General features: G+C 35.9%; 2 protein-coding genes across 3 annotated transcripts; one reads left to right on the top strand and one right to left on the bottom strand.

Moving 5' to 3' along the window:
* Positions 1-1473: 1473 nt before the first annotated feature.
* slc22a18 (solute carrier family 22 member 18) lies at positions 1474-12674 on the bottom strand. The gene is made up of 10 exons (XM_005807524.3): positions 12115-12674; positions 11191-11288; positions 10966-11111; positions 10744-10876; positions 9686-9798; positions 6265-6375; positions 5928-6028; positions 5029-5130; positions 4807-4927; positions 1474-3564 (listed from the first exon to the last, which is right to left on the bottom strand). Exons 1-10 carry the CDS (start codon positions 12274-12276, stop codon positions 3377-3379), a joined length of 1275 nt encoding a protein of 424 aa, XP_005807581.1. The 5' UTR covers positions 12277-12674; the 3' UTR covers positions 1474-3376.
* Positions 12675-13427: 753 nt separating this feature from the next.
* LOC102221140 (very-long-chain (3R)-3-hydroxyacyl-CoA dehydratase-like) lies at positions 13428-23847 on the top strand. 2 transcript variants are annotated; one of them, XM_023332054.1, is made up of 11 exons: positions 13433-13777; positions 15913-15958; positions 16040-16113; positions 17297-17461; positions 19521-19566; positions 19680-19790; positions 20605-20732; positions 21803-21915; positions 21988-22094; positions 22172-22303; positions 23277-23847. In XM_023332054.1, the coding sequence occupies exons 1-11, from the start codon at positions 13697-13699 to the stop codon at positions 23351-23353; spliced, it is 1080 nt and encodes a 359-aa protein (XP_023187822.1). In that variant the 5' UTR covers positions 13433-13696; the 3' UTR covers positions 23354-23847. The 2 variants fall into 2 exon arrangements, with proteins under 2 accessions (XP_005807580.1, XP_023187822.1); XM_005807523.3 differs by lacking the exon at positions 19521-19566 and having other exon boundaries at positions 13428-13777; positions 17297-17528.
* The last annotated feature ends 3332 nt before the right edge of the window (positions 23848-27179 follow it).

Here is a 27179-nt window from a genome sequence, read left to right as displayed (position 1 = left end):
ACGTTTTTAAACAATTTTATACACTTTTATAAATACATTAAAATATTCAAATAAACCAAGTTCAATTCCTTTTTAAATAGCAAAGTAAACATTTTATTGCCTAAAATGCTACAACATTGCATTCCTTTAGTGATTGTCTTATTTGTAGTAAAGAATACATCTGCAGCTAAAAAAATACTTTTATCATCATGTGAAAAACTCTTTCTGTTCTTTATTTCTTTCACTGTAAGAAAATAAAAATAGTTATGAGGATAAAGTTGCACAAGAATAAAGTTGACAAAAGAAATTAAAGAATAAAGTCATATTACTTTATTCTGGTTTTATTATTTTATTCTGAAAATATACATTTATGCTCATGTTATTACAGGTTTATTCTTGTATTGTTTTGACTTTATTCTTGTAATTTTAAGACTTTATTTTCTTATCGTGGCCCTAATACACCATCGTACAGTACAGTATAGGGCTGATAGATTTAGCATTTCTTGGATTAACTGATTAATTAATTGGATAGGAAAAGGTGATTTATTTTCTGTTTTAAATTTTTTCCACAGAATATGAGCCAGGGTTTCTTAAGCATTTCTTGGAATAACAAACTTGCAAACAAAGAAGGTTTTTCAGTCGTATCATTTTCATTGGCTGAAACACTGTGTTGTAGTTGAGTTCCTCATATTTGATTGATCTGTTTGTTAATTTCCTGGATGCACTTAAGGAGACACTGAGCGAAGTGTTCCTGCGCCGTGTGGAGCTCTGCAAACAGCCATAAGAAAGCCACGGTATAAAACATTTAGGCTCAAGGCTCCTCTGCTTCAGATCATATGCCTGGCCTGCCGTGGTCAAATCAGATAGATAACCTGTGCTCTTTTAAAGAGAGACAGTGAGCCTCATCTCGCTATGAGGCAGGTGGCGACAGATGCCTCATTATCCATGCTGCAGGGGACAAAACAGGCCCGGCACTGGAGGACCCCCTCACTGGCGTTTAGTTTCCAGTGAGCAGACACAAGGCAGCCACAGAGCGACACGGACAGCGCTCATCTCTGACCTTAGCGAGCGCAGGTCGCTCGCTGAGTCACATTAAACTTTCAGAGGACCCAAAGGTCCCCGTCAGGAGTGTTAACAGCGCCATTGTTCCTGTTCCCGCTGACTCAAAGGGCCAAGTGTAACAGGGCACCCCACTGCAGTCAGGGCCACCCCCCCCACTCCACTGCTGGAGTTACAGGGACAGCGACACCCTTCAAATCCGCCCGCAGCACATCCGAGTCTGACACCACAAAATTACACAAACTGAAATGACATAAATAAGTCTGCTTAATGGAATATTGAAGAAATTTACATTTTTCAATTAAGTTTTTGAGCCATGTTGAAATCGGTGTATTTCGCAGAACTGCAATGGAAACACTTCTCGCATCACATGGGTCACATGAGCAACAACCGGATGTTACTACTGGCGGAAATGACAAAGAAGACAACAGGATGTGGTTGGAGTCATGGCATGTTGTTTAACGAGTAATTACGTGAAAAGTCTTATTCTCTTGTGATTTTAATCTGTTTTTTTATTTATTGGAAACAAAGCAATTATGAAGTTGTTTATTTGACATTAGTGGAATATCGTCAAAGTTTCACGCACCTTTGTAATGGAAACGCAGATAATGACACCCTTCAAATCAGCTCACAGCTCATTGAAGTCTGTCAGACAGTAGCTGTTTCCTTTGATCAGAAAATTGATTAAACCAATAATATATTTTTTTATAATTAGGATTGTATTGTGTTTATCTGAATGTTATACAATATAATAAACTAAATCTGCAACTCTAGCATATTATCCGACTGCCAGAAACTGCTGCCCTGCCTGCTGTCTTTGGTCAAACAAATTGGCACAGAAATCACCAGTTGCATCTGCTTAGAGAAAAGCCTGTAAGATAATGAGTTTAACCTCCTACTGTTTCAATATGATCGTTTTATCTGGGGTTGTTGGATGTAATATTTGAAAAACAAAGTGCTTTGTGGTGGACAAAGAAAACACCTGCTTCAGATTTTATGACATCACTTCAACAAGCTGCGACTTGGCAGCCGGATGCAGCTGAAAATGCAGAGACATGAATAGAAACAATAGAGAGAGTGATTAAATGCTTATTGTTTTTTCAAATTAGGAATTTTAATGGGGGTGGAGTTGTTAGCTCTGCTTTTCTGCATCATGTTTTCATTATTCCCATTCAAAGAAAATCTACAATTCACAATAATTAACTGGCCGAATATGGACTTGATTGAACTAAAGATACAAAATGTTCAATTGTCAGAGACACTTGTTTTAGGAAAATATACCTAACAGGTCAACAAACAACTGCAACTAGCGATTATTTTAGTAATCAATTATTCTGACGATTAATTAATGGGATAAAAAAAAAAGCACATTCTACATATTTTTCATTCAACCACTTATACCTTTTCATCCAAAGATAGAAATGCATTAAAAGATGCAAAAAAATACTTCTTTTTTTTGGTGCCTAAAATCCAATAACAGATTTCCTTTAAATTCAAAATGTATGTATTTTCAATACAGTTTTGGGTTTATTACTGCACTGAATAAGTTTTTTTTTTCAATAAATTGCCTTTTTTGAGTTTGTATAGTCCAGTTAACAATTAATTGATCACTAAATTAGTTGACGATTACTTCAATAATCGATTTATCCCGATTAATCCGATTCATTGTTTCAGCCCTGCTCGTTTGCCAATAGAAAGTTGAAGCGATTATATTTCTCAGAAGTGAATTTACCGTGCTTAGACAGTTTACAGCAGTCAGAAACGTTTAAAATAATCAAAACTATCCTTGATCTTTATAATGCATAAATCCAAAAATAACCACACTGCTTCAGTGCTTAAAAAGTGTTTTTTAAACTTACATTTACAGCAGCCAAGAAATGCTATAAGCATCACTTCTTGTAGTTTGAAGTTATAATTGTGCAATACAATACTGCATTAAAATATAATTATTTTTAAAATACAAGATTTTTTTGCAAGTCTAAAGGTTAAAAAATTGGAATCCTCTTTGGAATCCACAGAACTTCAAACTTATCAATCTTTATGATCAACTTTTTGGGTTTGTTTAAAACCAAACATGACAAAAAAAATTAAAAAAATTTTTAAATCATGATTTTAAAAAAGCTGAGAATGAAAATGAAAATCTCTGAATAACAGAAACATCTTTGAATAATCCAGACATTTGGCTGCCATCTAGTGGTTTCCACCTGAACAACACAGTAATGAATTTAAATCTCGACTAACTGGAATGTAAAATTACAGCAGCATGTTGCAAACGACAAATAACATTTCTGTTCTCTAGTTCCATAAAAATATAGAATATAAAAATAAAATTGCCTGTTCATTCTTTCTGCCTCTCAGTTTTGCCGAGTTGTCTATATAGCAGGTAAACAAACACGACGATATTCACAAAAAACTCAATTAGACCTATGGAGGCGAGGCCGTAGTTCATGTACAGGAAACCGCCGATGGTCGGTCCGATTGTCCGGACCAGCGACTGAACGGAGGAGCACAGACCCAGCATCGTTCCTGGGAAACAAACAACAACAATCAGAAAGTCACTCAGAATCCCTGAAACATCATCAAAACCCACAGGCTGTTTAAAATCACACACCCAAACCTAATTTAGTTTTTTTCAGCAATTACAAACTTTACTTCAGTCTTCTTGGTAAAACTTGGTAGAATCCATTAGAAGTGTATAAACATCACAGCAGCTTTGCCTCACCACAATTATCTAGCATTGCATGTAAGCTTTTGTGAAACATAAGGATACAAACTTTTGGAAACAATAGATTAATTTAATTAATTGTGCAAAGACTGATGCACCTGAGGTAAATTAAAGCAAATCTTCAGAGATTTTAATGAAATAGTAACCAACGTTTTGCCTTTGGCACAGATTAGTACCAAAACTGGGAATTTAATTTATTTTATTTTTACTTACTGATTGTAATAAACTTATTTTTACATGAGTAAAATTACTTGTTTTTGATATTTTTTTAAAACATTTTTTAAAACAAATTATAATGAAACAATAATTGTTATGTATTTTTATATATGTTTTAAACACCAACATTTATTTTAATCCAGTAATATTATAACAGTAAGAAATTATATTTGGCCATATTTTTGAATACATTTTTATGCAATTATAATAGAAATAATATATATAAATATGCATCCAATTATAATTTAAAATATTTTTTTACTTTTTAAAAACTATTTATTTTTTTCATCCAATCATAATAAAACAATACCATTATTTATATTTTTAAATACTGCGATTTATTTTTTAACACAATGAAAGAAATTTCATATTTTTTTATGTTTTAAATATATACAGTATATAGCCCCATTATACAAAATACAAAAACATATATTTAAGTTTTCTTAAATACCTAGATTTGGTTTTTTTATCCAATTATAATAAATTATTTTTTAAATATAATTATAATAAAACAAGAAATTGCTATATTTGCCTCGAATTCAAGTGTATTTTTTAGAAATATAATGTAAATGAAATAAAAATTACAACAAATTTAGGCACATTTTCCTAAAAATAAACAAATTTTTAAAAAAATAATAAAACCACCAAAATATGTTCTAAATGTTTTTCTTGGCACTACCAGAGCTCCATATAATGTATTTTTGATGAAGGTTCCAGGTCACTGACATCTGTCCTGCTCAACTCAAATGTTGTTTTTTTTATCAGCGTCTAGCTAAGAGTCTGGCGTTTCCATGGATACCACAACAGGAGAGTCTGTATAAAGTCACCTGTGTCAGAGGACGGGACGCTTTTGGTGAGCATGCTGTCGGTGATGACGTTAAAAACGCTGAGAGAAAAGATCCAAGGAGTGACGGTGAGGCAGAGCTGGAAAACTGTCTGCATGTAGGCCTGGAAGGAAAGAAGAAACACAAATGCATAAAAAAACATTTCCATGCATCCTGAAGCATCATCTGGCGTCATCCTGCCAGCCTGTGTGAGTTTATGTTTACCTGAGCCAGACCCACACCTGCAGTAACTCCAATGGACAGAAGAAGAAGAGATTTCTCAGGAAATCTGGACGTGAGTCTACCGATCACTCCTCCCTGAACAACCTGGAGAAACACGCCGATTTCAACTATTAAGCTCCAAATCTGTGTCAGTGGGAATTTATACTGCATGTAGACACATAAAGACGGTTTTAAAGTCGGTCTTCTATCACCTGAAGAACATTTCCAGGATTAATGGACTAATGTCCAAGCAAGATCTTTATTCGCATTAATTACTGCAACCTTAGCTGTGTTTTCATTGACAATTAAATTCCACAAATCTAATTTATGAAAATAAATTTGCTTAATGGAAGCACACCAATTTTGAACTGTTTTTTTTCTGCAAGTTTTTGTATTGTTATAAAGTGGGGTGGTTTTTTGGCCGTATTTAAGTTGGAGTATTTCCAAAAATGCAATGGAAACACTTTTTTCGCATCACATAAGTCACATGATCAACAACTGGATGCTACTACTGGTGGAAACAAAGAAGAAGAAGAAGACAGGAAGTGGTTGGGGGCTGAAGGAGTGGCATGTTTTTTAATGGCTTGTTGCGTGAACAAACGTATTCACATGATTTTAATTGTGTTTCTTATTTAGTGGAAACACTGCAATTGCAAAATTATGGTTATGGTCGACATTAGTGGAAAACTGACTAAGTTTTGCACATTTATAATGGAAATGCAGCTAGTGGGCAGAGAATCCAGAAATTTTACTTGAGTAAGAATAGCGACACTTCATAATAAAATTACTCAAAAGTAGAAAGTTCAGTGCAGTAAAAATACTCCTAAAGGTACATTTAACCCAAAACGTTACTCAAGTAAATGTAACTAGTTACTACCCAAGTCTGAGTATTTAAATCTCACCATTTGAACGATGCCGAAGTACGCCATCAGGTAGCCATTCTGCTGAGCTTCAAGCTTGAAGAAATCCATTGCAATGATGGAGAACATCACCTGAAATATACCTAAGGAACACAAAATGAAATTTAAGGATTTTCCTGAGGAGAAATAAGCTACTATAATTGATTAAAAACCATTTACATATTTGAAATATAGCTCCTCCTAGCATTAAACGTGTAGGAAAATGAGGAATTTACTTCAATCCTTTGCTATTTTTATGCTAAATTTAGTTGGAAATATATATATATATATTATTATATGTGGTAAAATGTGCATTAATTGTATTGCAGATAATTCTTACCTGATGGCAAACCTGCGATGATTTTGATCAGAAAAATCCTCGTTACGCCGGGAAACTTCATCAGTCTTGTGATCTCTCCCAAACTGAACACCTTCTTGTTTTGGTTCTCAGCTGTAGGAAAGTCCAAGAAAACGTCATCAGTGCTTGCTTAATAAATAGTTTCCTTGTTATCAAATAACCACATAAAAATGCCCTGTTCAAAATCTTAAAAGAAATTAGAATAAAACAGATTTACAATAAAAACTCTCTTATAATAGGGCTGCAGCTAACAATTATTTTAATTGATTATTCTGACTATTAATCATGTTAAAAAATGGCAAATTCTGCAGATTTTTTTTTTTTTGCATTTAATCACTTAAGCCTTTTTTATATATTAGAAATATACTAGAGGATGGAAATTATTCATTCTGCATAAAGCTACAATCTATGGTCTGAAATTACAAATAAAACTTTTTTTAAAACCTATTTCAGCTTCTTTTTTTAAAAAACTCCCCTCAGATCTAGAAAGAACAATAACATTTCTGAGTTTAAAACTGGAAAACTCAAACTTTTAGTTTAATATCTAAAATTTTCTTCCAAAAAGGTCATTTATGCGTTTCAAAAGTTTAAAATTTGCTAGAAAAGTCCCAGATGTTTTTAATCTCAGAAATTTTCTGGAAGACGTGGAACGTTTTGAGTTTGAAAAATCAAACCTTTTCTAGAAAAAACATGGGATGAAACTCTCAGTTCAAAAGCACATTTTCAACTTTTCAAACTCAGAAAATTTCTAGAAATTTTGAGATAATTTAAAATGTTTTTCTGACAATTTTTTGATTTTTCAAACCTCCCAAAATTCTGAGATTACCGTAATCTGAAAATGTCAGATTTTTTTTTTTTTTAGCAAATTTCCAAGTTTGCAGACTCAAATATCCTTGTTTTTTTTTCTAGGAAATGTCTAAGATTAATCTCAAAATGTCCTTTATTGGCAGAAATGTGCTCATCTTTTCCATATCAATTGCTCTCACACACCGTTGTAGTGTGTTTGTGTATTTTGTTTTTTATTTATTTCCCTTTTCGATCAATAAAGTATTTTTGTAGTCGTTTTGATTTTCAGTGTTGGATATTTGACTCATTTTTTAAACATAAAAAACAAGCGTTTATCTGGTAGCAACTTGTTTATTGTTACATTTTCTTCCCAGTGATCAATAATTTGGGTTCCATGGAGGTCGCCACCTGCAGGGCATTTGCGGCAGTGCAGAGCCGAATCTGCCTTCACATGACATTTTCATCGCCTTGTTCCGTTTCATCGCCCAGTTCTTGAATTTATCCGTGAGCTTGTCCTTCTGGACGACCGTCATTTCGCACTGCATGCGCTCCATGTCGGTTTGGAAGGCGTTCCGCTGCGATATGGCGGCCCGCAGCTTTTCTTTGTGCAGTTTGAGCGCCGCTTGGCTCTGCTGGTACTGCAGAGACAGATGTTGGAGGTTTCTCTTCAGCTCTTCTCCCAACCTTTGACTCCTTCTCAGCTCTTTAGCCTGTTTGATGAGCTCCAGCTGCATATACTCTGGAGGCATTTGTTTGAGTTTCCACTTTGATTTCTGTTGGATTATTGATGTTCTTTCTGCTGCCATGTTTTCAAAAGAGCGTTGGCTCAAAGTTTTCTCCAGCTTCCTCCTCTCCGTCCACTGTTCCTCAAACCTCCGGACTTCCTGTTTCGTCTCCTCCACTTCATTAACAAGGAAGCTCCTCTCCCTCTCCAGCTTTTGGTTCTCCAGCCTCAGCAACTGGGTCTGGCGCTTCTCCTCCAAGTTTTCGTTCTTTTTCCGGGTCAGGTTTGATTGCTGGGAGTTGATCTTCCCACGCAGATCTGAACAGTCATTTTGGAGGTCGAGCAACTTGCCGCAAAGGATTTCTCTGTCTTTGATGAGGTGCTCCAGTTGGTCCCTCACGGTTTGCTGCTCGGCTCTCTGGTTGGCCGCTTGTTGTTTTACAAACTGCAACTCTTTCTTCAACGACTCCAGCTCTTGCTTGAGGACGTCATTTTTCCTGTGCTCCTTTTTCAAGTCGTTTCCTTGTAAATATATCTTCCTGGCCATCTCCTCCATCTGAATTTTGCACTGCGCCAGCTGGCCCCGGAGGAGCTCTCGGTTTTGGAGAACCTTGGCGGCTTTTTCCTGGTCGGTTTTCTGCGTGTTTGTGTCAATAATCAGATGCTCAACCTTTTTCAGCAGATCCTTCTTTTCCTTTTCCAGAGTTATGTTTTTGCTGCGCAGATGAACGAGTTCCCGATCCACTTCGGGAAGGATGTGTGACAAAACATGGTGCTGATAAGGCGAAAGGATGACTTCCTTTCTTATACGCTTGTCTCGAACTTTAACTTTCAGATTTTGTAAGACCTCCATTTTATATTTCTTTTGCTACCCGCCACCGACTTTCATAACTTTTAAATTCTCTCGTTGCCTCGGTAATCAGGGTTACGGTGACGTGACGTCACGTGGGCAAGATCCGCCAGTTCCGGTGGGTATTTTATATTATTTTTATTAGTGTATTCTGATATTTCTCATTGTGTTAAACACCTTCCATGTAATGTTATGTGTTCGAAATAAAGTAATACATTAAAAACAAACGAACAATCAAAAAAAATCTATCTACAGGTGTTACGCCATAATCTGTGACCACCGGATTTTGTGACCGTATGAGGCGGATGTAAACATATAAACGGTTTTCATCGCAGTCTGAACGGCCCAATCAATCAATGTTTAAACGGATCTGTAAAGGACGTACGAACTGTGAATAACAAGGTTCCGATGCCTGGCAGAGTAAGTACATGTAGTAACATACATATAGGCTACAAGCCCGTCTTAGCTAGCAGATAGAAGCTACATTAGCCAAGGTAATTTAGCTAGTTCGGCAGTAAGTACTACAGTAAAGATCACTGATATTTATCTTAGTTTTACACAGAGGTGGGTAAAGTACTCAAAGATTGTGAACGAGTTATCGTTGTAATGTACAATACTGGTTATAAGTCAGGAACGAGGCGAGAGCTGGTTCTAAGGTTGTGGTTTGTTTGTTGTCATAGCAACTGCCTGCCATGATGGCTGAGTTACAAATGTGACGTCACATGATAACTGCGTTCCTTATTCTCGCAAAGAATACTTAACACTGGAACTATGAGACATAAAGAAAACACAACAGCCAAAAATAATAAATAAAGCGAAAAAAAATAAGTTAATAAAATATAATATGTCTGTCAAAAATTATTAAACCTCAGAATGGAAATGATCAAACTCATTTTAATTCATCATGCGATTAATTGATTAATTGCTTATTGTGACAGGCTTAGTTAAGAATATATTGTTTTTGCCAATTGTTTTCATGCAGTGAACTTGAATGCAACACCATTTTACAGATTCAGATATGAGCAGAAAGTATTCTTTCTTACATTTAGTGGCGCTTCTAGGGGCCTCAGATTTAGTAGACTTTGGTATGAAGTTTAAAACCAGCAGCAAACTGAAGGCACTTCCTGCAGCACCAACACAGGCTGCAAACGTCTCCCTGAAGAAAACACAGAAACATTTCCAGAAATGATGCCAGCATCTACAGTATGTATAACACTCTAGCTGTGTTCACATTGGCCATATAATTACACAAGTTGACATTTCAAAAATAAAATTTGCCACATGGAAACATGCCAATTTCAAAAAACTTGTTTTTCTATGAAAATTTTTGCGCTAGGATGAAGTGGTTTTTTGGCCACATCAAAATAGATGGAGTTCACAAAACTGCATTGGAAACAATGTCTTCACATCACACTAGTCACATGATCAACAATCAAATGTTACTTCTGCTGGAAAAGACAAAGGAGACAACAGGAAGTAGTTGGAAGACAGCTCTTTTTTTATATCACTTGAACAAACGTATTCACGAGATTTTAGTTGTTTCTTAAGTAAATGAAACACCACAATTGCAAATTTGTGTTGTTTCGACAGCGGATGTTTTGAGTACATTTGTAATGAAAACGCAGCTTATGACGCATAGAGTAGTTGTGTTTCTATTAACCATAGAATTGAGCAAGTCGAAATCACCAAAATAATTTAGCTTAAAGGAAACACAGCAGTTTAGAAAAAATTCATGTTTTTTGATAGAGGTTTTATGCTGTGGTTTTTTCAGCCATATCAAAATGTATGCATTTCATAAAACTGCATTGGAAACTATTTTTTTTTCGCATCACACAAGTCACATGATCAACAACCGTTACTACTGCTAGAAAAGACAAAGAAGAAGACAACAGGAAGGAAGTTGAAGGGGATGATGACACTGCATGTTTTTGATGACATCATGTGAACAAATTTATTCACGTGTGATTTTAATTTCATGTCTTATTTAATGGAAACACTGCAATTGCAAAATTGTCTTCTTTCTTTCTTTTTTTTTACATTTGGGGAATACCGACAAGGATTTGCGCACACTTGTAACGGAAACACAGCTGGTGACACTCACCCGTAGCGCGTGCTTATGTTTCCCCCCAATGTGGATCCAGCGATCATCCCGATACCAAAACACAGACCCAGCTTGGACAAAGCTTCGGCCCGTTTCTCCGGCTCTGAGAGGTCTGTAACAACCATCTGGCATGCTGCAGACAGAATATGACAATTACAAGTCTAAAACAATTAATCGGTCTGTTTTATACCAGTTTTTTTGTAGCTAATTTGTGATGCTAACCAGGCAAGACATGCATAAATACTGTAGGTAGTTTGTGGACGAACAGCAGGACGGGATGGTTAGCGACGGCCAGAAGCAGAAAAGAAACTGTGGTTGCTGCACAAGCCAGAGACAAAGCCGCACGGGCCCCAAAAAGATCCCCGAACCTGCCGAAACAATAACAAATAAATTAAAAAATATGAAAAAATAGGCAGCCATTTATGTCATGTAATACTATAGACCTACCTCCCAAACATAGGGCCTCCAATTAGCTGAATCAACCCGACTGTAGTTTGCAAATAACCAAACCACAACGTGTCAAATCCAAGTTTCTTTGCTAAATACTGTGGAGATATAATGAGAGTGAAAACATAAAATATAGAAGATAAAAAAAGATATTCTGTTAGTACAACACATTTTCCTTTTGTCACCATAAACTTTAATATTTAATGTTTTCTTTTTTAACTTAATTTCTCAATTCTAAACCAAAGAGAAGAAAATTGTCTTTCTACATGAATGACAACAAGGTCTGTCACAACAACACATTTTGCTAGAGGATAAATTGTCCCAGTAATTATTGCATTAAACATAATATTGTTTTTTGACACCATATTCATTATTTATTGGTCTTTGAGACCAATAAACTCTTCGTAGAGCACACTTAACACTCAACTGGAAGATATTTTGTGAAAGACTGAATTTCGAGTTTCAGTTAAAATTAACAGAAATATGTCACTATTTGTGCAATCGGGTAAAAATACCAGAAAGAGTGAAAAAGCAGCCAAAGTCCAAAGTAATCTGCACAAATACAATGAAATCTGTCTAATCTGGAGATGAAAATAATATAATTTAAACTATTACGTAGTACTCTAAATTATTTTAAAGATTTGATTTAAGCAAACTACTTAATACTGTACAAAGGGACATGTAAAATGTACTTTTTGTACTTTTTCCAGTGACGGGAAATATATAATATAATACTTTTGTAAGCATTTCTATCAAATTAAATAAGATTAACTTGTAAAGTTACACTGTCTCTGTGACTCTTGTACCAGTTAAATAAAAATTTAAAGCTTTTTATGTAAGATTAACCAGCTCCGAGTCGTGCGCGTTTCAAGGAAATCACGGAAATGTGAGTTTCCCTTTTGGGTACAGTAGAAAAATACTTACTGGGGTAACAGAGAACTGTAAAAACATCCAGGTTACGTCCAAAGAAACAATTATGTACACGACGTAAATGACCCTCATTTTCTTTGATTGCTCTGCGGTGTTGGTCGTGGAGAAACCCGGAGTTCCGGACGGTTCCGCGGTGGTTTCACCTCCCCGTTTCATCCTTAAGGAAACTGTATTTAAACACCTCAGCTACAACTCCAGCAGATCGTCCTACAAATGTCTCAAACTGGAAGAAAGTCAAAGCTTTAGCAGCGTCTGCTTCTCGGTAAAAAATGTCCTTTCACCTGGCGAACTTTCACATAAAACTGGTTTTCTAATCTTCCGGGAGGGTTGCACTTTGTAACCGAGAGGCGGTACCGAACAGCACCGGGCAAACAGTTATGACAATCCAAACCGAAAAGGGTGAGGTTTCCGCTTTAACATGATCATGAACAGCTGAGATTATCCTTAAACTTCACCAGAGTGTTTAAGTTTAGACTTGTGATGTGTTCAAGAACCCCAGGTGTTTGCAGCTGCGGAGAATCTTGCTTGAATTTCCCTTCAGTTTAAATAATTGTAAATAAGAAAGTAAGAGTATTTGTCTTACTGATGAGAAAAAATACAGAATTTTACAGAAGTACTCAGATAATCTCAGAAATTAATAATCTAATTACACAACAGCGCTGTATTACATTTTAGACTTTTACTTGATAATAATCAACCATTTAAATGTATATAATATTAAAATTAAGAAGAAAAAAGAACCAAAAAGAAAGCCGAAAAACATGCTGTATATTCACAAAAGCACAAAAATTACAGAAAATCACACAAATTTATTAGCAGAAGATAAAATTCCCATTAAAATGTAGTTATTCATTAAACCCTATATAGAAACAAATGTATCAATTAGAAAATTTGGAAAAGATAAAATGACATATGGAAAAATATTTCCATTCATCTGTCCATTTTATGGAAGTAATGGTCATTTTTTGTGTCTCTATATTCATACTTTAAATATTTTTATTGCACTAATTTGAGTCCTGAAATTGAACATGAAATGTCTGGATATGAAGAGACAAAATGCCAATTAATTTTTATTTTTTTGTTGAACAATATGTCACACCTCCAATATACTGTAAACCAGAGATTCCTAAAGTCTGAGTTAAGAGGAAAATAAATAAACTAAACTGAAAATGATTGCTGCAGTGGTTGATAATCAAAAATATTTTAATTCAAATGTAACATCTCCGTCTTGTATATCTGATTCTGTAAAAATGACTGAAAATATTAAAATAAGTTAAAAATAAATAAATTTAAAAAACTGGGTGGAACGCTGCAATAACCTCGCAATTCCAGCAGGTGGCAGGAGTCCAACACGTTGACTGTGGGCAGCCGTTTAAAAGCCAAAGAGGAAGAAGACGCTTTTATTTTGAAGCTGCCCAAGTGTTATCTTACTTTGAAATGTGTCTAGGATTTGTTTTCGGAAGTCGATTCCCCCCATCTATCGCTCCGAGTCCTCGGTGAGGACTTCCATGGATCAGTCTGAATGAATTTTCTGCTTCTTCGTGGCGTGTAAATCACCAGTTATCGCAGCGTGGACATGCAGATCCTGACTCCGCAGGTTTTCTGGGCGCAGCGGCACGGAGAGATTTTTCTCCGGGTGGAACTGAGCGATGCTTCGGTGAGGCAGTCCGACCCAACACCCACTAGCTGGCGGTCAACTGGCGGTTAAAGTACCTGCTAAAACATACACATTAATAATTAAAATAATTAGGATTATTCACAGTTTTCTGTGCAATGTTGTTTTCCGTTGTCTTATAGTTCTTTTGTTAGCTAGTGTCCGTTTAGCTAGATTTAAAGAGTCCATGCGCATGACGTCAGCACGCTGAGCAGCAAAACGAGTGCCGACTAACCTGAGACCAAACGAGAGAGAAATAAATAAATGTGTTTTTAAAAACATAATGTGAGAGAAAGTTGAACTCTTAACATTCAGTTGTGGCGACTAAACTAAAACAAGCAATTAAATGTGATTCACGCCAATTTGGGATGTTTCTGAACACGTTGATTTCGACCAAAATGTTCTGGTATTTGAGATGAGGGCGACTGGACTTCTCTTGTTACCTACCTGCCCACAATTAGTCTCTAGTTTTCATCATGGAATGAAAGTTCCAGGTGTAAAACTAGAAGTGTTTTTTAAAAAAAAAAAATCAGGATTTACTTACCCTGAACTTGGAGCTTAATTACCCAGAACTCTGAGTTTTCTTACCCAGAGCTTTGGGTTTACTTACCCAGAGCTTGGAGGTTTACTTACCCAGAGCTTGGAGGTTTACTTACCCAGAGCTTGGAGGTTTACTTACCCAGACCTTGGAGGTTTACTTACCCAGACCTTGGAGGTTTACTTACCCAGACCTTGGAGGTTTACTTACCCAGACCTTGGAGGTTTACTTACCCAGACCTTGGAGGTTTACTTACCCAGAGCTTGGAGGTTTACTTACCCAGAGCTTGGAGGTTTACTTACCCAGAGCTTGGAGGTTTACTTACCCAGAGCTTTGGGTTTACTTACCCAGAGCTTTGGGTTTACTTAGCCAGACCTTGGAGGTTTACTTACCCAGACCTTGGAGGTTTACTTACCCAGACCTTGGAGGTTTACTTACCCAGACCTTGGAGGTTTACTTACCCAGACCTTGGAGGTTTACTTACCCAGAGCTTGGAGGTTTACTTACCCAGAGCTTGGAGGTTTACTTACCCAGACCTTGGAGGTTTACTTACCCAGACCTTGGAGGTTTACTTACCCAGAGCTTGGAGGTTTACTTACCCAGACCTTGGAGGTTTACTTACCCAGACCTTGGAGGTTTACTTACCCAGACCTTGGGGGTTTACTTACCCAGAGCTTGGAGGTTTACTTACCCAGAGCTTTGGGTTTACTTACCCAGAGCTTTGGGTTTACTTACCCAGAGCTTTGGGTTTACTTAGCCAGACCTTGGAGGTTTCTTATTAGGCAGTAATAAGCTGAAAAGTACCTGGTAAGTTCCAAAAATAAAACATAGGTTCTGGAGGAGTGCAGGTAGCGTTCTGTTGTACTAACCTGACTTTCATCAATTAAATGTAATAAAAACACTATACATGACATTGGTGTTTTTAAAGAGACCGTATCTGTGAATCCAACAAACACAGAAGGGAGTACAAACTTATTCTAACTAAAGGATCATATTTATCTGCAGTTTAGCTTAGCTAAGGTCCAGAAGATGTGGTTTTAAAATAAAGATTTCGTTCCTTGTCAATATTTTTTGATTGGCTCTTTGTTTGAATCTTGTGCTCTTCATACCCAGCTGCAGGTTAAAACCTTCTGATCCTGTATCATCTGTTGGATGGTAGGTTTATAAAAAATGCAGGACCTTTCATGGCAGTTCTGGATCTTGTTCAGTCTTTTTAGAGAATGGCTTAATTAAAGCTTAAACAGGCTTCCAGAAAACCTGCTGTCAGATTGCACACATCAGTCATTTACCTCAGTAACACAGTAAAATACAACCGCATGACACTTTCTGTAAGCCTGTAAAGATAAGAAATAACGTTCAACAGAAAAATAATCAAGTATAAAGTAAATATTTCTGTTTTTCCAATAAAATCTACTCTTTATCACCAATTAGTCAAGTCTGAAAAGTGATTTTTGTTTTTGTTGTAGGTTTGGTTAATAGAAAGTCACTTTGTTCTGTGAAATACTGAGACAGTTTAGAAAACAAAAGCTTAAATTTAAACTCCTCCCTGATATTTGGTCCATTTTCCTGGTTTTAATCTTCGGTTTTCTGTGTTTTCCAGGACGTTGATATCAGTTTGCAGGGGCACAACACCCTCCAGTTCAGAGGTTTGTGTCCTTCGTTCATAAATCTTCTGCTTCGGAGATAAATAATCTATAAATGGTTAAAATTTAGTTTCTGCTCCACAGCTCAGGGTCATGGAGCTAAAGGAGACAACCAGTATGAGTTCAACCTGGAGTTCCTGGAACCAGTTAAACCAGAGGTGCTGATACGTTGTTGCTCATTTATTTTGGTTTTGACTTTTTATTTATATCAGAATTAACACCAAAATTGTGTCAATTTATACTTTTAATTCCTTATATCCTTTGATTATAGATCTTAATTACCAGCTACATGTACAAACTTGTTGACTTTTAGTTCAAATATGTGCTTGAAATCTTTGAAAATGCTTGAGTTTCGATTAGATGTTTTCAAGGTTTATAAAATGCTTGATTTCTCTATACAGTTTTTAAAAATGCTTCATATTCAGACTGCATAGTTTTGTTATAAAGTTCAATCTAATGTTTGATTAAAAGTCTAAATTTGGAAAATGTTACTTATAGTTAAAACCTACGGTAGCACATTAGAGCCATAGTAGATAGAGGGGGAAAAGTAAATTTCCACCAAAAGAACTCAGAAAATTTTAGATTAATTTCTGAAAATGTCTAATTGTCTAAAATTTTCAACTTTTCAAACAGAAATTTTTTAGAAAAAACATGTACATTTCTGAGATTCAAAAGTCAAACATGTAGAATTTTAAAACACAGACGTTTGCACATTTTTTCCAGAAAAGTTTTTATTAATCTCAAAATTAGAAAAAAAAAGAAACGTGGAAATTTCCAAGCTGCTAAGGTCAACAATTGGCTAGAAGAAAAATCAAAAAGTATTTTAATATAAAAGATTTTCTAGAAAAAATTTGCAACATTTGAAATTCATTTTCAAGATTTCCCAAAAATTTTTAGATTAACCTCAAAATTTCTGTGCTTTTTGGCAGAAATGAACTTATTTTTAAAGATAATAAAAGGACACATGCACTCTTTTTTCCCCTCCTTGTCTGGAATTAAATCAGACCAAATTTCTCTTGTTTTAGAATCATCAAAATTATTTCCATTTGCTCAATTCCAGAAAATTTAGCAAGAAAATTTTGTCACCATAGTAAATTGAAACTCTTTTTACTTCATTTGTATTGTTTTTATTTGTAAATTTCCTTGAAAATGCAAGAAAGGTTCTTTAGTTTTTCCCTTTAAAGTGTATGAACCCTTTACATATATAACTTTAAAAAAGCAGTATTTAGAAAATACTGCTTTGTATGTTTTATTTTCTATATAGATGTTTTATTCTATTTAAGCTGCCCTGCATTTGTTTCCCAGTGAGGTGAAACTTTTGGTCCTTTCGGTTTGCTGTAGATCCACCAAAAGTTGACGCAGCGCCAGGTGGACATTAAGATCCGGAAGCGGGACGAGCGCTGGTGGGAGCGGCTGACGCTGCGGGAGAAGAAGCCGCTGTTTCTGGCTCCGGACTTCGACCGCTGGTTGGATGAGTCGGATGCCGAGATGGAGCTCCAGGCCAAGGCAAGAACCAGACAAACAACTCTGAGGGAGAAAAGAGGAAAAAATGAAAATCATGAAAGAGAATTCAGTGCTGACAACAACCATCCATCCATCCATCCATCCATCCATCCATCCATCCATCCATCCATCCAACCCTCCATCCATCCATCCATCCATCCAACCCTCCATCCATCCATCCATTCATCCATCCAACCCTCCATCCAACCCTCCATCCATCCAACCATCCATCCATTCATCCATCCAGCCCTCCATCCAACCCTCCATCCATCCATCCATCCATCCATCCATCCATCCATCCATCCAACCAACCAGTTATCCATCCATCCATCATCCATCCAACCAACCAGTTATCCATCCATCCAACCAACCAGTTATCCATCCATCCATCCATTCATCCATCCATCCATTCATCCAACCAACCAGTTATCCATCCATCCAACCAACCAGTTATCCATCCATCCAACCAACCAGTTATCCATCCATCCATCCATCCATCCATCCATCCATCCATCCATCCATCCATCCATCCAACCCTCCATCCATCCATCCATCCATTCATTAAACCAACCAACCAACCAACCAGTTATCCATCCATCCATCCATCCATCCATCCATCCATCCATCCATCCATCCATCCATCCATCCAACCCTCCATCCATCCATCCATCCATCCATCCATCCATCCAACCAACCAGTTATCCATCCATCCATCCATCCATCCATCCATCCATTCATCCAACCAACCAGTTATCCATCCATCCAACCAACCAGTTATCCATCCATTCATCCATCCATCCATTCATCCATCCAACCCTCCATCCATCCATCCAACCAACCAACCAACCAACCAACCAACCAACCAGTTATCCATCCATCCATCCAACCAACCAGTTATCCATCCATCCATCCAACCAACCAGTTATCCATCCATCCATCCATCCATCCATCCATCCAACCAACCAGTTATCCATCCATCCATCCATCCATCCAACCAACCAGTTATCCATCCATCCATCCATCCATCCATCCATCCATCCATCCATCCAACCAACCAGTTATCCGTCCATTCATTCATTCATTCATTTATGTTTATGCATTTGGCAGATGCCTTTATGAAGAGTTATCCCCTTTTTCATTCATTCATTTGTTTAAAATGGACCAAAAACACATTTTTAGAACTTTAATAGTGAATTCTATTAATAAATTGAAATGTACAGTAATTTTATTAATATAGCAGATTTTCACCAACAAACGGAAATACAAACAAAATAACAAACCAAAGGAGAGAGCAAAAGAAGAAAAAATAGACTAATAATGTTGATCTAAACAATGTAAACTAGATACTCCTGTTCAGGGTTGCTAGATAAGTATAAGTAAGTATTTTCTGGACTTTCTAAGTATGCTCTGAATTTGTAAAAGTAATGAGTACTCCATAGTTTCTAAGTAATAATAAAAACTAAATGTTCCTGTTCTGGAAGATTTTTTTTTGGATTCTAAGTTAATTCTAATTCCTTTTCTGGGTTGCAATTATAGGACTCTTTGCATAGTAATCTAAAAATTAATCTAAGAAGTATAATAATGGTCTTAGTAGTGAGTACGAACAGTTTCTAAAAATAAGCTAGAGTGACTAATATAATTCCTTTTCTGGGTTAAAAGTGAGCTCTCCATAGTGTCTACCAGGTAATAATCTAAATAATAACTGGTAAGTAGGATGAAAAGACACCATTGGGTAGGATATGGACATATAGCAAGACAAAAGCAACGACATGCTGGCAACGCGTTGAGATCAGGGAGCGTGTCTGTAACTATGACGTGTTTGCAGATTAGCCCATGTCTCTCACAGCCTGTTCTCCCAAATAAAGTCTCTGATAAAGGAGGAAATATCGAGAGCGAGTCCTTGAGAGTTCAGCCATAAGATGAGATTTTATTTACAGGGCTGTAATTCTTGAAAGCTAGTTCAAATCTACAGCAAGCCATGATTTTTTTATGTGAAATAAATTGACCAATGAGAAGTGTAAACATTGTAAATATGGAGCTCAATAACTTTCTGTTTTTGGAGGAGAAAATCAACAAGATCAGCGTGGAGTCGAGAGTTCGTAAAGATCGTGAGTCGTTTTAATTTCTACCATTGTGTTGCTACTGTTGACCTTTTCTGTCAACATGGACGTTTATTTTTTATTTATGGGTGACGGAAACTTTTCTCTGTCTGTTTCCTCAGCCTACATCAGCCTGAAGAAGGGATACTTGTTCATGTACAACCTGGTGCAGTTCCTGGGATTCTCCTGGATCTTCGTCAACATGACCGTTCGACTCTTCATCCTCGGTCAAGGTTTGTTAATTAAAGAAAAGAATCACACTAAATGCATGGATCGTCTTTCACTGGGCAAAAATCTAATTTAAATGCTTAGTATTCGATTGAAATCAGATGTTTTGGATTAAAAGACAGAACAATTTTTTTTTTCTCTGAGCATTTGATGTGATTCCAAATCGAGAGTCCGGTTTTTATTATTAACTTAATTTTCTAATTCACTATAAATATTAGTGGATCACCATAGTCTGAATTCTGGGGTGGAGGAAAAAAAAAAACTGAGAAAAGTCAAATTCTGAGATTGAAGTCAGAAAAAAACTGAACACCTGGGAAAAAGATGAAATTCTCAGAAAAAGATGAAATTTTGAGACAAAAAGTCGGAATTCTTATTTTTTTCCTCCAGTGGTCTTAATACTCTTGTGTCAAACTGTTATTTAAAAACATTTTTTACTGTCTATAAAAATATCTATAGGCAGAAAAAGGAAACAGGAATCACTTGCAGAGCGTTTGCACTCTTTATCTGCTTTTAAAATTTATGGGCCGCGTAATTAGATGCTGGACCGACATTTTGGTCGAGTGTCGGATCACAAAAACTGAAAGGAGAGCCAAACAATCAGGTTCACGCCGCGATGAAACAGAACAGGAGTCCGGCGGACGCAGCCGGACGCAGAGCCCTGCCGGCCGGGTTGGAGGAGCTTTTCACAAAACAAACTCATTTGAATAGAAGCAGGGACACAACAACGCTGCAGGGATTTGTTTTGCAAATGATCACCGTTATTTGTGGTGCAACGTGCCGCTTAGTCACGTTTGTTCTCGTGTCTCTCGGCCTCCGCAGACTCGTTCTACGACACCTTCCACACCACGGCGGACATGATGTATTTCTGCCAGATGATGGCCGTGCTGGAGGTCGTCAACCCCTTACTGGGTCTGGTTAAAACCGGATTCTTCCCTGCGATGATCCAGGTACTGAAACTAGAGGCTTGAGTTTTTTCTGCTTTTTCTGCAGTGCACTGCCTGTCCCCAGAAAAAGTCCCCACCTGGATTTAACTAAACAAACAGGTCCGACCCCAGTAGAGCTGAAACGATTAATCGATTAGTGAAATAATCAAATAATTAACTAATTGATTAATTATTAACTGGAATATATAGACTCAAAAACAGGGATTGTGTTGAAAGACCAGCACATTCAGAGCAGTAATTAACCCAAAACTCTACAAAATATAACCATTTTGCAATTCTTACTTAAAAAAGATTGTGGGTAAATATGTTATACCTGGTTCAGATTCTGTTAAAAAATCTTTTAAGGTATCTTTAACTATCCAATTGTTAACTAAGCTAATCCAGGAAATAATCAACAGCTCAGCCTCCCCTGTATTTATGCAGAAAGAACTGAGCTTTCCACATGTTGATGTTTGAAATACTTACTTTTTAGCTGAAATGAAACCTTTACTACAAACGATCAAACATTCACCAAAGGAAATGTTTATTTTCTTACTTAAAAACAAATTGAATTCTACATTTATTTGCATCTTTAATATTTTTCTAATGTTGCATAAAAAATCAGCAGAATGGGCCAATTTTTAAAATCCAATTAATCGTCAGAATAACCGATTAATCAATATCTAAAATAATTGTTAGTTGCATCTGTAGTTTTGAAATCTGTTATTAATCTAAAGTTTCTCTTATCATATTAATTAATCCTGATTCTGATAAAGGACAGAACATCCGGCAGATCAGGTTCCTATCATCAGCTAAATGTTTGCAAAACATTCATGTTTTAAAGCATTTTCGCATTTACTGTTGGTAGAAAGAGAAAAAGTGTGCAGCTCTATAGAGTGTGCAGCTCTATGGAACTAGAGCTGCACACTCTAGTATCTAGAGATACCTGTGTACCTCTAGATCCACCTACCAGAAGTTAACGGGTTGTGATTGCTGCTGAAACGATTCTCTGCTTTAGTTGAAGCTCCTTAAAGTGTTTTCTGATCTTCACTTTTCCTACATTCATTTGTATTTTTATATTTGGCCTTCTCTAGGTGGCGGGGAGGAACGTCATTTTGTTCGTCATCTTCGGCTGCCTGGACGAGATGCAGAACAAGGCCGTGGTGTTCTATGTCTTCTACCTGTGGAGCTCCATCGAGATCTTCAGGTGAGTTCGGATCGCCCGGGTTCTGGTTGCTCAGCGGGTCGTGTGTTTCAGCAGCGGCTCTTTCCGTGTCAGATATCCGTTCTACATGCTGGCCTGCATCGGCACAGACTGGAAGCCGCTGACGTGGCTCAGGTACAGCCTGTGGATCCCTCTGTACCCGCTGGGGGTCGTAGCTGAAGGTTTGTGACCTTCGACCTGTTGAAGCCGCCGTCAGCGGTGGGTTTTGGTGGTTTAGAGAGTTTGTTGTTGTTTGCAGCGGTGGCTGTGATCCAGTCCCTGCCCATCTTTGACGAGACGCGTCTGTTCAGCGTCCCGCTGCCCTCCGCGCTCGGACACTCGTTAAGTTTCTCCTACACGCTGCAGCTCTACCTGGTCGTCATGTTTCTGGGTGAGAAATGCATGTTTACCTGTGAAATACTGAAGAATCGCACGACTTCAACATATCTTTACTCAAGCAAGAGTAAAAGGTATTTGGTAAAAAGTCTACACAAGTCCTGAGTAACCTATCCAATTATCAATCATTTTAATATTTAAAAATTACATCATCAGATGCACCTAAATGTAAAGATAAATGGACCTTTTGGTATTTTAAGGACCAAAATGACAATAATTCACATAAGTAACACAAAAAAAATGAGGCAAAATAAAACTTTCCAAATCAGTTTCTTACAATAAAAACTTTTAAATCTTTAACAGAAACTGCAGGTGTGTGTCTGGTGAATCTTTGGTTAAAACGTGTTTATTTTTCATCCAGTGATAGAAAATCTAGAAATTTTACTCAAGTAAGAGCAGAAATACATCATAATACAATTACTCAAGTAAAAGTAAAAAGTACAGCGTAGTAAAAACTCCTAAAAGCGCATTTCTTCAAAGAAGTTACTCAAGTAAATGTAACTAGTTACTACCCAACTCTGCAAATAATCATCATTCTAGTTATCGATTAATCAATTATTTTGACGATTAATCAGTTAATCAGATACAAAAATTTGGCTCATCTGATTAATCATTTCAGTGGTAAAAAATTTTTTTAATTCTTTTGAAAGCTACAAAATATTCTCAAGTTTTCTGGCATTTAGCAAAGAGAAATAATTTTGGTGATTCAAACTGACTTAAAACAAGAAAAAAAAGTCTTTAGTCTGAAAAATGTCTCTTTACTATCTTTGAGCTTATGGTTTCAACTGTAATTAACTTTTCTAAATTAAATTTTGAGTTTTATTAAAAAATTTGAATGTACTTTATTACAAAACTGAACCGTTTGAATATCAAGCACTTTCCAAACCTTGAAAACACCTACACAAAATTCAAGCATTTTCCAGGATTTCCAGCGCCTGGATGGTAACAGACGTTGTCCTTGCCTGCAGGACTCTTCATTAACTTCAGACATCTGTACAAGCAGAGACAGAGACGCTACCGATCCAGGAAAAGGAAAGTCCACTAACGGATCCACTTCCTGTCTTTGTTCTCGCCTGACCTGATCGGGTTTGGTTTCGCTCTCAATGCCTTCTCTTCCCATCTTCCACTTCACACTTTATCTTGTGAAATCCTGCTTTCACTGATAAGTTGTGAATTTATTGGTTATTATTTATTTAAAGGAGCAAATGCTAAGTTTAAAACCCACTGATGGACATAATATAAGTTTTTATTTTAAATATGACAATCTGATTGTTTTAGGTTTTGACAAAAAAACTTTTTGTTAGAATCCGATCCGATGCATTCTGATTTCATAACACAAAAATATGAAAAATGAGAAATTTGTTTCATTAAAAACTAAGAAAAAAAATTGTTCCACAATAAACCAGACATGCAGTATTTTAATAAAACGCATTAGGTTGTCATTTTTCAGGGAAAAGTTTGTGTACACTGCAAAAACAAACTCTTACCAAGTGTTTGTGGTCTAGTTTCTAGTCCAAATATCTTCATATCATTGAATTAAAACAAACCTAAACCTGTGTTAAGTCAATAATTCCTTAATATTGATGGAAAAGGTTCTAGTTTACCGGTAGATTATTTCACTGTTAAGTGGAATAAGTGGAAGAAGCACTTTTTCATCAATATTAAGGAATTAGTTATTTAAAAATCTCCTATATATGCTGAAAAATTACTTATAAGTTAGTTTTGTTTGATTTCAAGTGAACTAAAATATTTCCACTAATAAATAGCCCAATAATACTTGGTAAAATGTTATTTTTGCAGTGAAAATCATCATAGAACCAAAACAAAAAGAATGTTGAAAGCTTGCCTTATTCAAAGAAACAAGTTTTTTCTCGTCTGTTTGGATCAACAGCGGGATTTGGATCAGTTTCTCTCTTTGACAAATTTAATAGATTAACTAGATTTGAACGAACCGAGATCTGCTTTTGGTAAAAGTTGCTGGATAAATTTTTTTTAAAAATTAAGGAACATAAAAGCATCAATACTTGCATTTTGAGATTTTAATATTTCAGTAATAATTTTGCTCTAATTGAAAAAAAGAAATTGCACTTTGGACACCCCTGATCTTACAAACGTTTGTTTTGCACAGCTTTAAAACATTTGTTACACATATATATATATATTTTAACTTCTGAGACATTCAAACTCTCAAACATAATTATTTGAATAAAAAAAACCCACAATTTGCACCACTGTTGAATAAATGGTATATATAAATAAAAAATGATTGAAGACAGACAAAAAGAATCAGATTTTAAAATAAAAAGCAGATAATTTATGCACAATAACGATGTTAATGACAATTTTAATAAGTAAAATTGGTTTTAGCTACTTTTTTGTAAGAAAAAAGTAGCTAAATAAGTAGCTCATTTACTGGTTTTATTTTGTTTTTATAACTTTTGTGCAGAAACTCATACAGTCTGGTTTAATTAAGGGCTTGGACTTTAACACATTAATTTTATTAATTAAATGTGGAAAAATAAACACATTTAATATGTTTGGTTGAAAAAAGTAAAGCCAGAACATCCCAAATGCTTTAATCCAAATTTTGTGTGCTTATTGATTAGAAAATACTTAAATATCAGTTTGTACTTTAACAAATGTTGGTATTTGATGGAAATGTGATTTACTGATTATTTTATTCTGCACGTATCTTTTATTTTGGATATAAATTATGGTTTCTGCATGGGAAAAGACCAATGCATGATTTTATTAGCTGTTCTTCTGCAGCACCATCAGTTCAGTAACAATCATGCCGATCTCTGTGGTGCGTTCAAAGACGCTGTGTTTTTGACAAGTCAGAACATTTTGTAATATTTAAAATAAAAAGAGTTGGGATAAAAGCAATGTTGAGATTTTTTTATGTAACGTTTATGAACCTCAACTTTTAGCTGCATCAATTTCTTCATCCTAATCTGTGATATTTATCATATTAATATCAATTCACCAAATTTACATGATTTTTTCAGCTAAAACAGAACCAGAGCATGAACATAAAACAGACTTAATCTAAAGGATAATGTTGATTATCTTTATTAATTAGTCAATATTAATTCTCAAACTACTAAAATCTTTGGGAAACAGCTCAACGAAGAGGTGAATTTTGCATTTTCTAGTTTCAGTGAAATTTTAACAAGCTGTTACTCCAGTTAGCTGGTTTAAAATTTCCTTTTTCGGGTCTGAAACTTGAACAAAACCGTAACAACTGGGTCATATTGGAGCAACTGTGGGCCATATTACTTTGGTCCACAGTATTATATTTTCATTAGAATATTAATTAAATCTAAAGCAAATGCCCATTTTGCTTTAAAAACTAGTAAGTGTAAAAGTTTTATTAGCAGCTGTTCTTTAGCTGTTGACATATATGAATACTTCACATTTTCAGCAATTAAAACCATTAAAAGAAACGCAACTGTGTTCCTAAACTTGCAGTTTGGACTTTCTCCGTTCCTGAGCTGAGTTGCGTATTTTATGACCAATAAAATACGCAATTAGCAACTGTTTGCTAATGGCTAAGTTTTTATTATTATTATGTTTTATCTCTAGGCACAATGTCTGCCATGCCACCCTGAAGAAAGAGCCATATGACCCATATTAATATACTTTTTATGCTTAAATACGCAGCTGCTTTTCTGCGTTCATTTTCTGCGCATCTTAGTCCATCAAAACGGCGCAAAAACACCGGTATCGCAGTTTAGCTCACCTGGAATCAGTGAAAGGAACAACGACGACGACAGAAACTCCGATCAGTTTAATGGCCGCACACATTCACGTAATAAAGCTAATTATTATGTCTCTAGCCGCTCAGACCGCCTCCATCTGCCGCAGTGCCTCTTTTATTTTTAAATCTCATTTTCGGAGATTCTTCCTCATCATCGGTCGCCATGTTTGCTGTTCCCGGTTAAATACTAGCTAACTCAGAGCTGCCCTCTAGTGGCTGCTTGGTTCCACAACAACTTGTTAAAAACAAAAGCATGAAGGCAGTGGCTCTTTAAAACGTTATATAAGGTCGGACCTATTTAGACGTTTTAAATAACTTTATAAAGAAGAATAAAAATAAAGTCATAAAATTACATGAATAAAGTTGAAATAACACAATAAAATCATAGTATTATGAGAATATTGCGTGTTTATTCTCATAATATTAAGACTTTATTCTCATTTTGACTTTATCGCGATTGTATTTTTTCCTTAGTGCTGCCTTAATACTCAAAGCATTTTCTGAGTGTCTCTATTTTTTCTCTCCTGTAAAATAGTGTTTATGAATTTTTGCTTTCCACACCCTTAAGTGATACGTCAATTTGAATGTTTCTGAATTCAGACAGTTTTTACTTTAAAAAGCAAAAACAGCAGAAGAAGAAGAGAACGTTTGAGTTTTATCCCGTCGCGGTGAAAACCTGCTTCTCAACACATTTTTACTGATTTTTAACTTATCAGTTTGTTCACCTGTATATTTTTTATTTTTATTTATAAATATAATCCTTATAGACTGATTGCTCTTCTGTGACTACTAAGATCTGTACTTTTGTGTTTTTCTTGGACTTTTATGCTGGAAGCTTTGGACCAATGGTGTGTCAGGCTTCTTAAAATAATGAAGAATATTTTCTCTTGTTCAGATTCCAAGTTTTCTTTTGTGTTTTGTCTTTCAAATGGTTACAAAGTTGTGATTTAGGCGCCAATCATGGCGCCAAGAACAGTGTGACGTTCGGTTGGGGAACCTTTAGCAACCGGATGAACTGAAATAAAAACTACTACTGAAAATGAAGCAGCAGAAGAGGAAAAAATATGTTTTACTTTTATTGTTTCTCTCAGATTACTTTGAGTGTTTTTAA

Source organism: Xiphophorus maculatus, chromosome 4 (assembly GCF_002775205.1).
Source record: "Xiphophorus maculatus strain JP 163 A chromosome 4, X_maculatus-5.0-male, whole genome shotgun sequence".
Taxonomy (NCBI): domain Eukaryota; kingdom Metazoa; phylum Chordata; class Actinopteri; order Cyprinodontiformes; family Poeciliidae; genus Xiphophorus; species Xiphophorus maculatus.
Note: the sequence above shows the minus strand (reverse complement) of the source record. Positions and strands in the feature narration are given on the sequence as shown.